The following is a 14,595-nucleotide window of genomic DNA, read 5'->3' on the forward strand; positions in this document are numbered from 1 at the left end:
CACACACACATCCAGTAATTCCGAGTGAATAAAGGGCTACTCAAAGATCTTAAGGGACTGCTTAAAGCTAGTTGGTTGCCATGTGGCATTATTTTATCGGGGTGCTATACTTTCTACTACATCTGAATCCTTAATTGAGAAAGGGAGAAGGCCAGCTTAAAACTATTCTCTCTGGTTTCTTCTTCAAATATAGTTATTTCTGCACAAATAGAAATGGCAAACCAAACCCTGTGTGGGTAGTTGAAGGGATCCCAGTTCCTCTTAAGAACTTTGTTTTGGGGGCGCCTGGGTGGCGCAGTCGGTTAAGCGTCCGACTTCAGCCAGGTCACGATCTCGCGGTCTGTGAGTTCGAGCCCCGCGTCAGGCTCTGGGCTGATGGCTCGGAGCCTGGAGCCTGTTTCCGATTCTGTGTCTCCCTCTCTCTCTGCCCCTCCCCCGTTCATGCTCTGTCTCTCTCTGTCCCAAAAATAAAAATAAAAAAACGTTGAAAAAAAAATTAAAAAAAAAAAAAAAGAACTTTGTTTTGAATACTGTCCCTTCTACCTGGTCATGGGCCAGTGTTTGCAGAGAAAGCTGCCATATCTCCAGGTCTGGAAGTAAATTGGTACACCCCTCCCAACATTCAGGCAGAACATGAACTGGAGGACTAGCGGAGAAGAAGGCAAACTGAGAGACTAGGTGTGAGTGAACTCTTGGGCGGACTTGTGTGACAAACTCTTCCCATGTCCTTTTTGAGACTGATGACCATAAACATACACTTGTTTCCGGAATGGGTAAATTTCTCTCCAATGTTGTTTCAAAAAGAGAAAGAACAGCAAGAACAACAACAAAAGGACAGATTTTTTATCATTCTATTGAGGGCTTATTTATAGTTTGTAGTTTCCCTTGAAAAACAATGGACCAGTGTCCTGTGGGACAGACTAGAATCTTGTGATCCTATCACCCCCAAATTAAGCTTTATTCGATACCAGGGGTTGACCAATGTTTCTGTAAAGACCAGATGGTAAATCTTTTTGACTTTAGGGGCCACACATGGTCCCTAAAGCAGCTACCCGACTTTACTATGGTGGTGTGAAAGCAGCCACAGACAATACATATGAATGAGCATGGCTGTGTTGCAATAAAACTTTTTCGAGAGACCCTAAAATGTGAATGTCCTGCAGTTTTCACATATCACACAATATTCCTCTTCTTTTGATTTTTAAAAAAATTTTTTCCTGACCATTTCAAAATCCTGAAACCATTCTAGCTCCTGGGCTATAGGCAAGCAGGTGGTGGGCCAAATTTGGCCGTTAGGCCATAGTGCTGATCCCTGTCCTATGTTTTACACCATAAGCTAGATTTCCAGTAGCTCTTTGAGAGAAGATTGGACTGAAGTTTTTGTTTTGTGCTGCATTTGAAAATAAGCATCCAGAATGCCAAAGTCATTGAAACCACAAGTCACACATCCTGCCTCAAGCACTTTGAGAGCTTTGTGCTCAGTAAATGTTCAGGGACCTTTGACATTTTAAGACCTGCCAGGAAGACCCAGCTATAAAAATGCAATAATGAAATTTTGGGAGAGGCATGCAGAATGTGTTTTGGAGGTTGGGATAAATCTTTGTCCTAAAACAATATTAAAAATTTCCATGGATCTGTGGTGGGGGTGGGAGTGGGAAGGTGTTCTACCTGCCTAGAGGACGAGGGGCAGAGCTGGAGAAGGACTCCTGCCGGCCATTTTGTTCTCACATGTCCTGATTTGTAGGGTAGGCATTTCCCGGTCTACACCGGGAACAGTTAGTATATAAAAGACCCTAAAGTCCCAATGCAGTAGGCTGTTTCTCAAAGATAGGCGGGTTATTTTAACTATTTACATATGTGCAAACGCACTGGTTTTTTTTTTTTTTTTTTCCGTTTGTTTTGTTTTGAAAGTTGGTATACCATGCATCTATTGGGTTTTTTCCATACTGCCCTTTTGCAATTATTCGGATCCCAGTCTGTGTGACCCATTTGTCTTCATAATGGTGGTACATTTGGACACCAGTAGGTAAATTCACACACAATTCAGGGAATAATATTAATACCAGAGAACAGAGCTCATAGCAACAGTTGGTATTAAGTAATTTTGTGAGTGTCTTTGAAACCAGAATATTTAGCAAAAGTAGTAAAGTGGTCGCCCTGAATTTAGGTGGATGCCTCAAAATAAAACAATGTTTTTACTTTCTCTTTGAAAACTGTTTACAGAAGTGAACGTTTATTATGCTGGTCTCAGATGTTTCCAATTGTTACTTTTTTATGCTCTGAACTTTGGGTGACCTTTTGTGGTAGCCTTTTTGAATTTTGATAGACTGAGGTAATTTTGAAAAAAAATTAAAAAAAAATTTTTTTTGTGGTGTCCTAAAGATGCTGCATACTATGCAGGTGAGATTACTCTCTAAATTTTAGGAATTTACTTTAGAATCTTTCTAGGTCTTCAGGTCAGTTCATTTGTCCTAAGCCTTGTAGATTCAATGACTTTATCTTTTCTGTTGTAACTCCCACCGAAAAGAGCAGAGAGAAACTATAAAAAACTCATGCTGAGACAGCCGGATAAGTTTATCCATGTAAGTTCATTGAGTAGTAATGGCTTATGAAATTCAATTTTGTTTTGTTGAGCCTATATGCCTACTATTTACCTGAGTTCCTGGTTGGTGGGGGGCAGTTAGTTTATTACCATGATTAATTTCATCTTTCTGAGACTTTGCTGTTCCCATCCCTTATCCCCAATTAGAATCCCATGCTTTATGTGGAAGCCAGGAGAGAATTGGGAGCATGAATCTATCTTAGCAATTTCACTAGCTAGACACAGGCCGACCCATAGTGATTGATGTATATAGTCAAAAACTGAATTTTTACACAGAATCCCAGTTTTCAAAACACATCTTCAAACTCATGACCATGTTAAACTAATAATGGAAATTAGGTTAAATTTGAGGATTTCTGGAAATAGTGACTCGTGCCTTCTGTTTTCTTCTTTTGGGGAAGATTTAAGGGCCCCTGCTAAAATTCTGCCCTCCAATGTCTTTATATACTATTATAACTTGGGCTAGTTTTTTGAAAAGGAAAAGTGGCTAGGCATCCACTTGGTATGAATTTAGAGAATAAATAAAAGTACTTGAAAGCAGCATTCAAATGTAAATGTCTTTGGGAATAGTAACCTCTAAATCTTCAATCAGTTAGCAAAGAGATAACAGTAATAGAGGGAGGTGAGGGTCTGAGGCTCAATCTTAGCCCTGGGGAAACGCACTGAAGGGCAAACTGTACTGATGCTGGGGTTGGCCTGGCTCGGTGTTCTTCTGTCTGTGTGTGGCCCTTTCATTTTGAACTGCAGATGACAAACTTTCAGTTTCTCAGAATCCTGCTACCATGGGGCCGATCTACCTATCTGCAAGCTGTAAGCTCTTCTTGTGAATGGATTTCCTACTGAAATATAGTTGGGGACCACATTAGAGCTGCTGCCACTTAATGTCTTTAGCACAGAAGACATCTCATACCAGGTGCATGCCGTAAATGCATTCAGAATTTAGGATTTCACCCAACACCTTTTTAAGCAGAAGGGGGCAAATGCACCTGTAACAAGAGGGCACCAAATATGTTTATATTCTACAAACTTGCCATTTACATCTAAGTCAACTGAAGGTTTTTAGCTTTTAAAAAGCCTATTTTAAAAATATCGGGGTGCCTGGATGGCTCAGTCGGTTAAATGCCCAACTCTTGGTTTCGGCTCAGGTCATGATCTCATGGTTCATGGGTTCGGGCCCCACGTTGGGTTCTCTGCTGATGGCACGGAGCCTGCTTGGGATTCTCTCTCTCTCCCTTTCTCTCCACCCCTGCAACTCCCCCCTGCCCCGCACTCGCTTGCTCACTCTCTCTCAAAAGAAATAAACTTAAAAAAAAAAAAAAAAAGAACCTTTAAAAATAAATCTATCTTCTTTCCAAGTGGGCTTGTAGTACAAAAAGTGAAAACTAAGTTAAGCTGCCTATAATAAATTGGGAGCCATCATTACAGGAACAGCGTAGAATCCTACTGCTAGTGACAAGGAGGGAATTGGAACACAGTCCTAATGAAAAAATATTAATAACCATGCTATCATCCTAATTGTCTCATTTAATGAAAGCCTCTTATGTGACCAAAACCAACCCTCCATATGGTTCTTTCAATGTAAATAGCAAAGCCATTCACACTGAACGGCAGTAATTGGGCACCACACAAGCATTTGTCTCATCTATCGAGCTCTCATCCCCAAACTTCAGCCTCAGTGGGTACTCAACAAACAGCAAAGCAGCTTTCAGGATAAAGCAGGTGGGTGTTTCCTTTTCCAAGAATAAGTAAAAGATGGACGCCATGATGAAACCTCTGTCTATTGCCCCGTGCCTTCAAAAAAAAGGGAAATTGTCATGGGAAACCCACGAGGACAGGATACAGGCAATCAAAACCAACAAACCAACATGCTGAGTTCCACTCTGTCTTGCCCTCAGGCTGGTGCATCAATTCTTTTAGGGCCATTAATCTGATGATGAAATTCTGAAATTCCTCTTGGGGTTTCCTTCTGCCAGTTCTGTTACCTGGTTCTTGAAGGGGGAATGGCAAGGATCTTTCTTCCCTTCTTTGCCAAACATTTAAAGACCTGGAGCTCTCGGGGCCACCAGTGAGCTGCCCAACGAGAATCAGGGCAGTTGCAGACCCTGGTTTTGATTCTCCAGTTTCATTCCTGACAGGATGAAATTGTCTATGACAGTGTGTCATGTTTGGAAGTGAAAGGCCATGAAAACTACCAAATCAAATTTCTAGTTTTCTTTACATTGGGATATATCAAGGAAAAATGGGTCTCATTTAAACTGATTTTCCGCACTCAATAACCCTGAGCCATTTTAAGCATCCTGAGGGTGAAGGAGAATGACCACCATTTGTTTCGAGAGGAAAGACCACTGCGCTAATGCCGGATGAGGGAAGAGTGAAATATTTACACTTCTCTCTTTATGGTAATACTCAATATGTGTTTCGATGACGCCTCACAAATCATTGAAAAGAAACAGTTAATCCCTAAAGGATACTCTAATGAATTGGGTTAAAATTCTTTGTAGAATTTAATTTTCTCAAATGATGAAAACATCATCTTCAGGCATACTGATGCTGCCAAGCTTTTTCAGTGCTGTTTGAGACCGCTCTTATGAACTGGATTATTGAGGCTATAAAGGGGCCTTGGCATGGTCATCTTTTCTGAAAACTCTATTAGCATAAAGGAGGAGAGCCTATTCCTTCAGGGCACCAGCACAAACTTGCCACTTGCCTAAGAAGGAATGCAATGCCCTTATCACCAACCCCTGGGGCTAGAGGGAGCATGGCTTTGGTTCTCTGGGAGGGACCCGAGAAGCTTCTTTTCCATATTGCCTTTAGGATGAACACCTGCCACTTATAAACCATATACAGCTTATTCATGGCTACACTGGTCCCAGGTTGTCTGCTTCAGCTTCATATTAGTGGGTATCTTCATGAGTCATTGACCTCCGTGGAATGAAGCCCAAACATCCACCACTTTGCTGTGTTGGGTCCTTCTGGCTTCACTGTAAGGGCTCTTCACATTTCAGACCCTGCAGAAGTCTCCCGGGCCAGAATCAGAAAAATCTGATTTGGCTCACCATCTCTTGCCTCCAAGGACCTGTGTAATGCTATCCCCCTATATATTCACTTTCCTTGGAAGAGTCCTACAAGTGATTTTTTTGGAAATGACAGCCTCACATCCATTTATTTTCATTATTTTTAAATTTTTTTTTGAGAGAGAGAGCATGCACACAAGGGAGGGGCAGAGGGACACAGAGAATCTCAGGCTCCATGCTCAGTGCAGAACCTGATGCTGGGCTCGATCTCATGACCGTGAGACCATAACCTGAGTGGGTCTCAAGAGGTGGGTACTTAACTGACTGAGCCACCCAGGCGCCCCTCACATCCATTTTTATTACTCGAAGGTCACGATGTGTTTGCTGGCCTCTAGCCTGCAGAACCAAGAAAGCTGAGTTTGGTTTCATCAAGGTAAATCCCAAACCACAGGAATGAGAACATCTAGTCTCAGTGGTCACTGCGTGGCCATCCTCAGTGGCCTGCCTGTGAAGCAGGCATCCCATATGGATTTTGTTCTCTTCTCCCCTCACCCCAAGTGGCAGCTGGCACTGTGACCATTCTACTTGTAGTGAATTCTCGACAGTTATTTCAAGATAGATTAGGAAGCTGCTTTGCGACCTTCGTCTGTCCTTTTTCACTGCCCTCTGGCCATTTCACTGTTCCTGTGCGTCCAATTAAACGAGTGGACAGAGGAATAAAAGGAGATGACCTCAATATGAGAAGATTCTGTTTCTCATTAGATGTCCTGGTGGAAAAACTAGTTATACAGCACTGCTTATCAGCCATGAGGTTTGAGGAATTACATTTGCTCACAATTGCTACACCATCACCCATGAACGTTAACATTCCAGATGAACTATTCTAACCTCTGCATGAGAAATATGTTTTAGTTGACCCTTGAGAAATGTGGGGAGTTGGTCGCCCCCCCCCACAGTCGAAAATCCAGTATAACTTTTGACTCCCCTAAAACTCAACTACCAATAGCCTATGGTAGACGAGAAGCCTTACTGATAACATATAAACAGTGAGTTAACACATACTTTGAATGTTAACGTTCATTAGATTATTCTTATAATGAAGTCAGCTAGAGAAAAGAAAACGTTATTAAGAAAATCCTAAGGAAGAGAAAATACATTCATAGCGCTAGACTGTATTTACTGAAAAAAATCCTATATAAGCAGGCCTGCGCAGTTCAAGGGTTCAACTGTGTTGTTCAAGATTCAGCTGTGTACTACTATGAAAAACCGTTAATAAGGTGTAATTATGTGCTTCTCTCCATCTTGGCACCCTTTCTTCCATCTCGCCTGCCTCCCCTCCGCTCACACTCTCGTGTCTCCTGCACTTTATCCAGCATCTGTTCCCATAGCAACATGGTCAAGCTGGCTATGTTTTCACAAGAGTTTCTGGAATATGAAAATCATGAGGCCTTAAAGACGAATGATCTAATGGTAGAATTTCAGCTACTGCGGCAGAGCTGAGGGAAAAGACAGGAATCCTCCCTCACATCAGCCGTGCAAACTGTCTTCCTTTGAGACCCATTCTTATTCCTGTCAAGTCTGTTCATTAGGAAGGAAGTTTTTGAGGTCAAGTATAGTTAGTATCCGATGAAGAAGTTCATGTCCTTCATTCAAGGAAGGATTACTGAGTTTCCCCTAAGTAGAGAGTATGGTCTTGGTGGGTTTAACTGTAACTTATAAAAAAAAAAAAAAAAAAAAAAAAAAAAGTGTCGTTACAGGGGTATCTGGGTGGCTCAGTCGGTTGAGCATCTGATTTTGGTTCAGGTCATGATGTCATGGTTTGTGGGTTTGAGCCCCACACAGAGCCTGCTTCGGATTCTCTGTCTCCCTCTCCCTCTCTCTCTGCCCCTCCCCTACTCGTGTATGCTCTTGCTCACTGTCTAATATTTTTAAAAAAAAATTTTTAAAAAGCGTTGTGACAATACAAAGTGCTACTGAAGTTTAGACACAGGAGGATACTTCTGGCTGAAGCAGCTAGTTTCTGTTCCTAATCTGTTCGGCATCTGTTCAGCAATTCTGCCCACCGTCTACTTCCTTTCCTGTGACCAATTCTCCATTTCGCCGCGCTACCCCACCTAGCAATCCCAGGGGGCCAAGAGCCCTGAAGCACAGGGTTACTGCAGCTGAACGTAGAGAACAAATGTGCCACCTCAGCTTTGAAATGCAGCGAGTATGGACCCTGAGTAATCGTCAAAGTTTGCTCACAGAATCTGTAATTGCAACTTTTATCTCTGACATTCTTTGCTCGGCGGTGTGGCTTATTTAGCGTGATCCGTATGCCAGGCAAGTCGCAAGGCCACCTGTGTTGCTGCCTCATAGCACACACTACTGACATTTCTCCCATTCTCGGCGATTGCTAAGCCTTTCGCTTTATATTCCCAGTCTTCCCCCCCACCCCCCATTCAGATCAAAGTAGAAAGTTGTTTGGCAAAAAGGCAGATTATCATCAGTGACATTTGCATTTTAGCAAAAGGAGGGTACAAGAGCATTTTCACTGGCAATAAAATAAAAGCGAATGTCTCCCTCCCCTCCCTTTGAAAACTTTTCTTTCATGATTTGAGGGCGACTGCTTTGCTAGCTTTTCGATACTTCTGGAAGTTGAAAGGAGGGGGAGAGTCAGGTAAAAAGTGCTGTCACAAGATCAAGGATGGTGAATTCTCGAACAGAAAGTCTGTGTGCTATGGGACAGCTCTCAGTAATACTGGCACATATTGACAATGTCAGATTTTTGTGTTTTAACACACATTAATGATCAGTTCCACGCTATATTGTTTGCAACCCTAAGAGAGGCCAGTGACTTGGGATTATGCAGCAGGAAGTTGTGACAAATGACATCTGAAAATCCTGTTCCTCTCTGTCACGTAGATTTCTTCCCATGTAGGAGGAGATATATTTTTTGGTATAATAATGAAAACCTAAAAGGAACTTGACAATTTCTGCAAAGTGAGAATGAGCTAATAACATGGTACAAGGTGATTTTCAGTAGTCTTTTCTTTATTCTGCTTCTGTGAATATGTTGGTGGCCTTTCTGCTGGAACCAACCAGTCTGCAGAAAAAGATTCTATGCTGTGTCTGCCCCCTCACGCTCCCCTCAAACTTGGTTGCTGAGCTGACAGAGCTGAGAAGCCTCATCTCCAGGTGTCACTCTGACTGAAGCGACAGGATCCTGTAGAAGTTTTACTAAATGAGAGCAGATTTACTTAAATAAGAGGTGAGCAAACTCCGTTAGGTTGCCTGTTTTTATAAATGAAGTTCGTTAGACAAGTCGGCCTAGCTGTGATGCACGTATTTTCTCTGGCTGATTCTCACTGCAGAAGCAGAGCCAAATGGTGCTGAGTAATTACAACAGACCCTATATGGCCTAAACTATTTGCTCTCTGGTTTTTTAACAGAATACAATTTTGCTGATTCTCAATTTAAACCATTCTCGTTCCATAGTTAGACTACTTTTGGAAGGTTAAGCTTGAGGGTAAAGAGGTAGGCAGGACATGCCATTCACTGAAGTTGAATATATTCACCAAAGAAGATGTAAAGACAGTAAATTGTATCGACCCATGCCATCCTAATTTGCTATTAGTGAAAACTGCAAAAAGTGACACTGATTGAAAACCAACCTTTTCTGGTCACCGTGTTAGAAACTTTCCATAAAGTAGGTTATTTGTATTCCTTATGTCAAGGAAATTTATTTTTTTAATGTTTATTTATTTTTGAGAGAGAGAGCGAGACAGAGTGTGAGCGGGGGAGGGTCAGAGAGAGGGAGACACAGAATCCGAAACAGGCTCCAGGCTCTGAGCGGTCAGCACGGAGCCTGACGCGGGGCTCGAACTCACGGACCGCGAGATCATGACCTGAGCTGAAGTCGGACGCCCAACTGACTGAGCCACCCAGGCACCCCTATGTCAAGGAAATTTAGGCTTTCCTGGAGAAGGGCTCTTAGGGCAAACCCAAAGCAAGGAAACAGGCACACCAAGCGTTCACATTGGATGATGCTGGACACCGGAGGGACAGTGTGCCCCTGTGCGGCCACTTCTTGCTCATTAGAGCCCAGACACAAAAGGTTGTTTACCTCAGTCTCCCATTTTGAAATGCATTTTCCCTACTGTGGAAGGGCCCAGACTGATGACTTTGGGGCACTCCCTGTACCTCTCGTAGGTATCCTATAAGTGGAGAATAACATGAAATGGAACATGTGCATATTCAGCAAACGAATGACAGCATCATAGATATTTTGTGGCAATTATTTTCATGTGAATGGTGAATTAAAAGTCATCAATTCTCGGGGTGCCTGGGTGGATCAGTCGGTTAAGCATCCGACTCTTGATTTCAGCTCAGCTAGTGATCTCATGGTTCATGAGTTCGAGCTCTGCATCGGGCTCTGTGCTGACAGCACGGAGCCTGCTTGGGATTCTCTGTCTCCCTCTCTCTCTGCCTCTCCCCTCTTCGTGCTCTCTCTCCTTTTCTCAATATAAAAAAAAAACAAACTTTAAAATTATATGTATCAAAATTAAGAAAGTAAAAATCATCAACTCTTATGTTCAGAATGGATTAGGGAATTGATATAGTGCAAAAATGTATGATCTGCATTTGTAGAAAAAGGAACAGGGCTGGTAAGCGGTGTGCTTTGGCAGATTGGTACAGGTTATAGAACCAGGGATACCCTGTGGGTCCAAGGCCCACGTCCCCCCCTTTTTTTTCTTTGTGAACCAAATTCTGTTCTCTGGGCTGGTTTTTCATTCTTGCCCCTGTGTTGATCAGAAAGTGAGCTTGACATAGTCATGGTGTGCATGGGTTATAAGCGTGACATCTCCTCCTTTGTCAAAATTGCTGGGAAATATTCAACCTAATTTTTTTCTTCCCTGTACATTCATACGTTTCTGTATTCTTTCATTTTCAATATACGCCTTTCAAGAATGTATCTATTCTTTCTGGGCTTGCCTGTCACTGCAAATTCCGTTTTCTTTTAGCAGCAATGCCTCCTCTCTTGATTTTCCTCTCTCAGCCTGACTGCTTTCTAGTTGGGTCCTCCCTTCTTGGATTCTGGATCCCTTTTAAACTGGGGAGTGGCACTCTATCATTTCTTGGCAAACACCTACCTCCCTTTCAGAGAAGAAAGTCAGGTAGGATGGCTGTGAAAATAAAGAACAAACCATGGAAATGACAGAGCAAGCCAAAGAGTAAGAAAGGAAGGCTTTGTCTCAAAAGAAAAAAAAAAAAAAGTACCAGAGAAAAAGAGAAAGAAAATGGTTCTGGCAAAACTTGGTCTGTTTTCTATTCATTCTGGGGCTGGAGGGGCGGTGGGGGGAGAGAGGAGTGATGGGGGAGAGAGAGAGGTATTGCCCTCTCCCTGTTGATTATCTTTCAAGCCGAGCCAAAGCTGCCCGCCCGTCAGTGCTCGTAGAAATGGCATCACTCTTGCTCCTTCTCATCGCAACTAATAAAGCCCTACTCTCTACTGCTCTGCTCTCACCCACAAGGTTAGCACAGAGTCGAGGGTCTGGTGAAGCAGCAGGCCACATTCACGTGCCTGGGCCACCTGCTTGTTTTAAGTCCTCTGCCTTCCGATCTGGGAGCTATCATCCTCAAATGTTTAATACTGAGGCACCCGCTTTTCAGGCTGACATGTCCCCGTTAAGGGTTACGTAACACTTAAGGTGACCTGATGATGGGAGGTGTGAGAAGCTTTCTTCTTTGTTTCTAGACCACTGGTTCAAGACTGTGCTGGGATCTCCCACAAGCACCAAGAAGACAGAGTCTGTACCCCATGTGGGTGGCCCAGTTAGCCAACCTAAAGACGGGACCAGGACCAAAGTTAAGACTTTTCTATTGTGTCCCTCAAGGCAGAGTGGGTGGAAGGAAATGCCACACAGTCTCCTGTTCTTGTTCTTTCCCCACATACGAAGGCAGGCCTCACATGAAATACGACCAGAGGAATCTACAAAGATATCAGGGCCTGGAAACCGCATGGATACACCCAACCCACTTTGTTTTTCAAAACTCTCAGTGACATCCTCTTTCAGAAGTTGCCCCCAATTACCTGTTGATGCTGTTTTTCTGTGCTAACATCTGCCAGTCCTTGCCTTTGGCATTAGGGGTATCGAACGTAGCACAAATCCGCTGTCTGATGGAGTAGGGAATTTTGAAGGCTTTGGGGCCAGTCTGTGCAGGGAAAGTGCTGTCCTCTTGTGCAAAGAAAGTGATGGTTTCTCTTTCGCTCTACAAACAAAGAAAGCATGGTCAGGTCTGAAGGGAAGCATGACTGATTGACACCGTTATTTTTTTTATGAAAATCTATTAACACCATGCACAAAACGCTTGCCTATAGTGATGGGCTCTATAAAATACACTGACATGTTCCCCTTTCTTCTAAAACTGTAAATAACTTCTCTAGTAGTCTGGTGAATCACGTACTGGAGATTTACAATGTGGCTTCCAATCAGGGGAGTCATAATCATCAGCCTTCTACATCCAAAGAGATGTCAGGTGACAGCAGAATTAAACCTTTTTTCTTTTCTTTTTTTCCTTTGTCTCTCAGAGATATATCTAGAATCAGTAGGAAGAAGCCCCAAAGTGACAGATTTTAGTTCAATGTAAGGAATGACTCTTTGACAGAGCTGACCTAAGATGAACGGGCTAATCAAAGGAGCTAGCTGGGCAGGTACCTGTCACGAAAGCTACAAAGGGGAACTGATTGTATATTGATCATCTCAAAGTTTGTGTTGCCCCGTCTGAGTCGAGAAGTGTGTGATTCCATAGTAAATATTTTGGTCTTGTTTCAGCATGACATTGCTTTGGTAATACGTGGTCAGTGATGAGGTCTAGACTAGCCTGAGGACTGGTGCCAGCTGGAAAGCTTCTGCCTGCTGTCTGCCCAACCCGCTTCTGATTTAGAGCTCTCTGATGAGGATTGGTTATTTCCATACATACCAGCAATCGTATCCAACATGAGACCATGCAGACATCCAGGAGATTGAAATAGCTGCCGATAAATTTATATGAACCAACAGAATTTTAAAACCTGAAAAGTATCTAACTGAATCACGCCTGTGATTATGATGTGTTACAAGACACAAGGGATTCTACAGATGTAATTAAGGTCTCTAATCAGTTGACTACGTCCTGAGCAAGAGGTATTTTTTTCTGGGTGGGCTTGACCAATCAGGTGGCCCTTAGAAGAGAGAAGAAGCAGCTCTTATCTGGAGGCATCTCTTCTGCTGGCCTGGAGGAAAGCAAATAGCCAGGCTGTGAAATGCCTATAGAGTGGGACATGGGGCTAGGACCTGAGGGCACCCCCTAGAAGCTGAGAGTGACCCCAGTCCAACAGCCGGCAAAGTGTGTACCTCATTCCTGACAGCTTCCTGGAGGAGACATTTGGGTTGGCCTTGAAGGATGAGTAGTCACTGATTGAAAAGAAATTGAGTGGGTAACTCGTTATTTTAGGCAAAATGAGTGATTCTTTTCTGATATGTTGGACGGTTATAAAATGAACCAACTCAGGCTTCTTACTGAACAAAAGAGGTTATGAGGAACATCATTTTGAATCATGGTTTGTAAAATTTCTTTTAGCCTTTAAAAATGTAAATCAAGTAAAAATAGTTTCCTTAAATTTCCTGACTGAAGGCAGGCCGATGTCCTTAAAAACGATGGTAGAAACTAGAGAGGAAAAAAAAGGGATTCTATGCAAGATAACATGGTAGCTGTCACTGGGAAAGGGCACCAAACAGTGTTAACATGTGAAAATGTGGCTTGCCAATGAAAACTGAAAACACTGTATGTGTCCATGACAAAGGACTGCAATAGAATGGGCTTTGGGGAGCTTTTATGGCCTCATTGAGTTGATCAAGCTGACCAAGCTCTGACGTTACTGTTGGCAGGGGAAAGGCCACCCTGATACATAGTCTTCAGGACAGAGGTGGTTATGACTTCAAAGTGAAAACATGTTACAGAAGACTGACTCTTCAGGATTTTTTCTCTTTCCTACACTTTAATAAGTGGGCCCCCCCTTTCTCTCGTAAAGTTTCCAAATTTCAATATTTGCCATGCACAAGGATGACACTTTATGTAACATTTACGGTGCGTTCTCAAAGACATCTGGGCCACGTAATAAGAATCCTGTAGATACATCACATTTTCTGATTGTTTAAATTAAATATGCAAAGGAACAGCAGATTTCCATGCTCTGCACATCTGAGATAAGCGGCTGCTACTTGGCTAGCTGGGGAGTTGTAAATCAACGAGAAATTCCAAGTATTATGTCTATTTTGTAACAGAAAAATCATCCCCCAACCTTCCACCACTTTTGGAAGAAAGATAAGAGAATTGCTTGAAGGGAAAATTGTAAGTTCCCATATAAGTTCTTTCTCTCCCCAAAACGGTATTCTTCAATATTATTACATCAATAAGGAAGGATGTAGTAAATTACTTAGCGATTCCTTCCTTCTCTTCACGTTTAGTAAAATTATTTTGCTTCAGTCTCCAATTTTTAGATCGGTGATACTGTTGCTTTTACAGACTAATCAGTTGGTGATCATCGTTAGGTAATCAGTGAGGTTACATTTAAAGAAAATCAACCTGCTTCTACAGATTGACCCAATAACGGGCACTCTAAAGAACAGAAAAAAAAAATACATTTTCTTGATCACTGAAATAATTTTTAAGTCTGAGAATGGCATGAATGATTATATTCATGTGGAAAGCCATTTACATGAGAGGCATGGAAGAATATGATGGATATGAGGCTGAACACTAAGAACCACAGGCCTTCAAAGAGGATAATCATTGCGCTGATTTAGATATTTAAAATAAATATTTTACAGATAATGATACACGTATATATGTATCTCTTTTACCTCTCCTGTTAAATTACCTCCATTGTTAAACCCATGAAACAGACACTAGGACATCCATTAAAGTTAGGAAGGAGCTGAGGGCCCTGTGCTTAAA

At 42.4% G+C, this 14,595-nt stretch overlaps 1 protein-coding gene across 12 annotated transcripts in view; it reads right to left on the reverse strand.

Annotated features, from left to right (window-relative positions):
• UNC5D (unc-5 netrin receptor D) overlaps positions 1-14,595 on the reverse strand; it is a 574,975-nt gene that overhangs the window by 22,445 nt on the left and 537,935 nt on the right. For all 12 annotated transcript variants that reach the window (XM_019440815.2, XM_019440818.2, XM_019440819.2 and 9 more), the window contains one exon: positions 11,690-11,868. In XM_019440815.2, coding sequence (XP_019296360.1) covers positions 11,690-11,868 — 179 coding nt within the window. The remainder of the gene's footprint in view (positions 1-11,689; positions 11,869-14,595) is intronic.

This window comes from Panthera pardus, unplaced genomic scaffold, assembly GCF_024362965.1.
Source record: "Panthera pardus isolate Hobbes unplaced genomic scaffold, ASM2436296v1 HiC_scaffold_13, whole genome shotgun sequence".
NCBI classification, from domain to species: domain Eukaryota; kingdom Metazoa; phylum Chordata; class Mammalia; order Carnivora; family Felidae; genus Panthera; species Panthera pardus.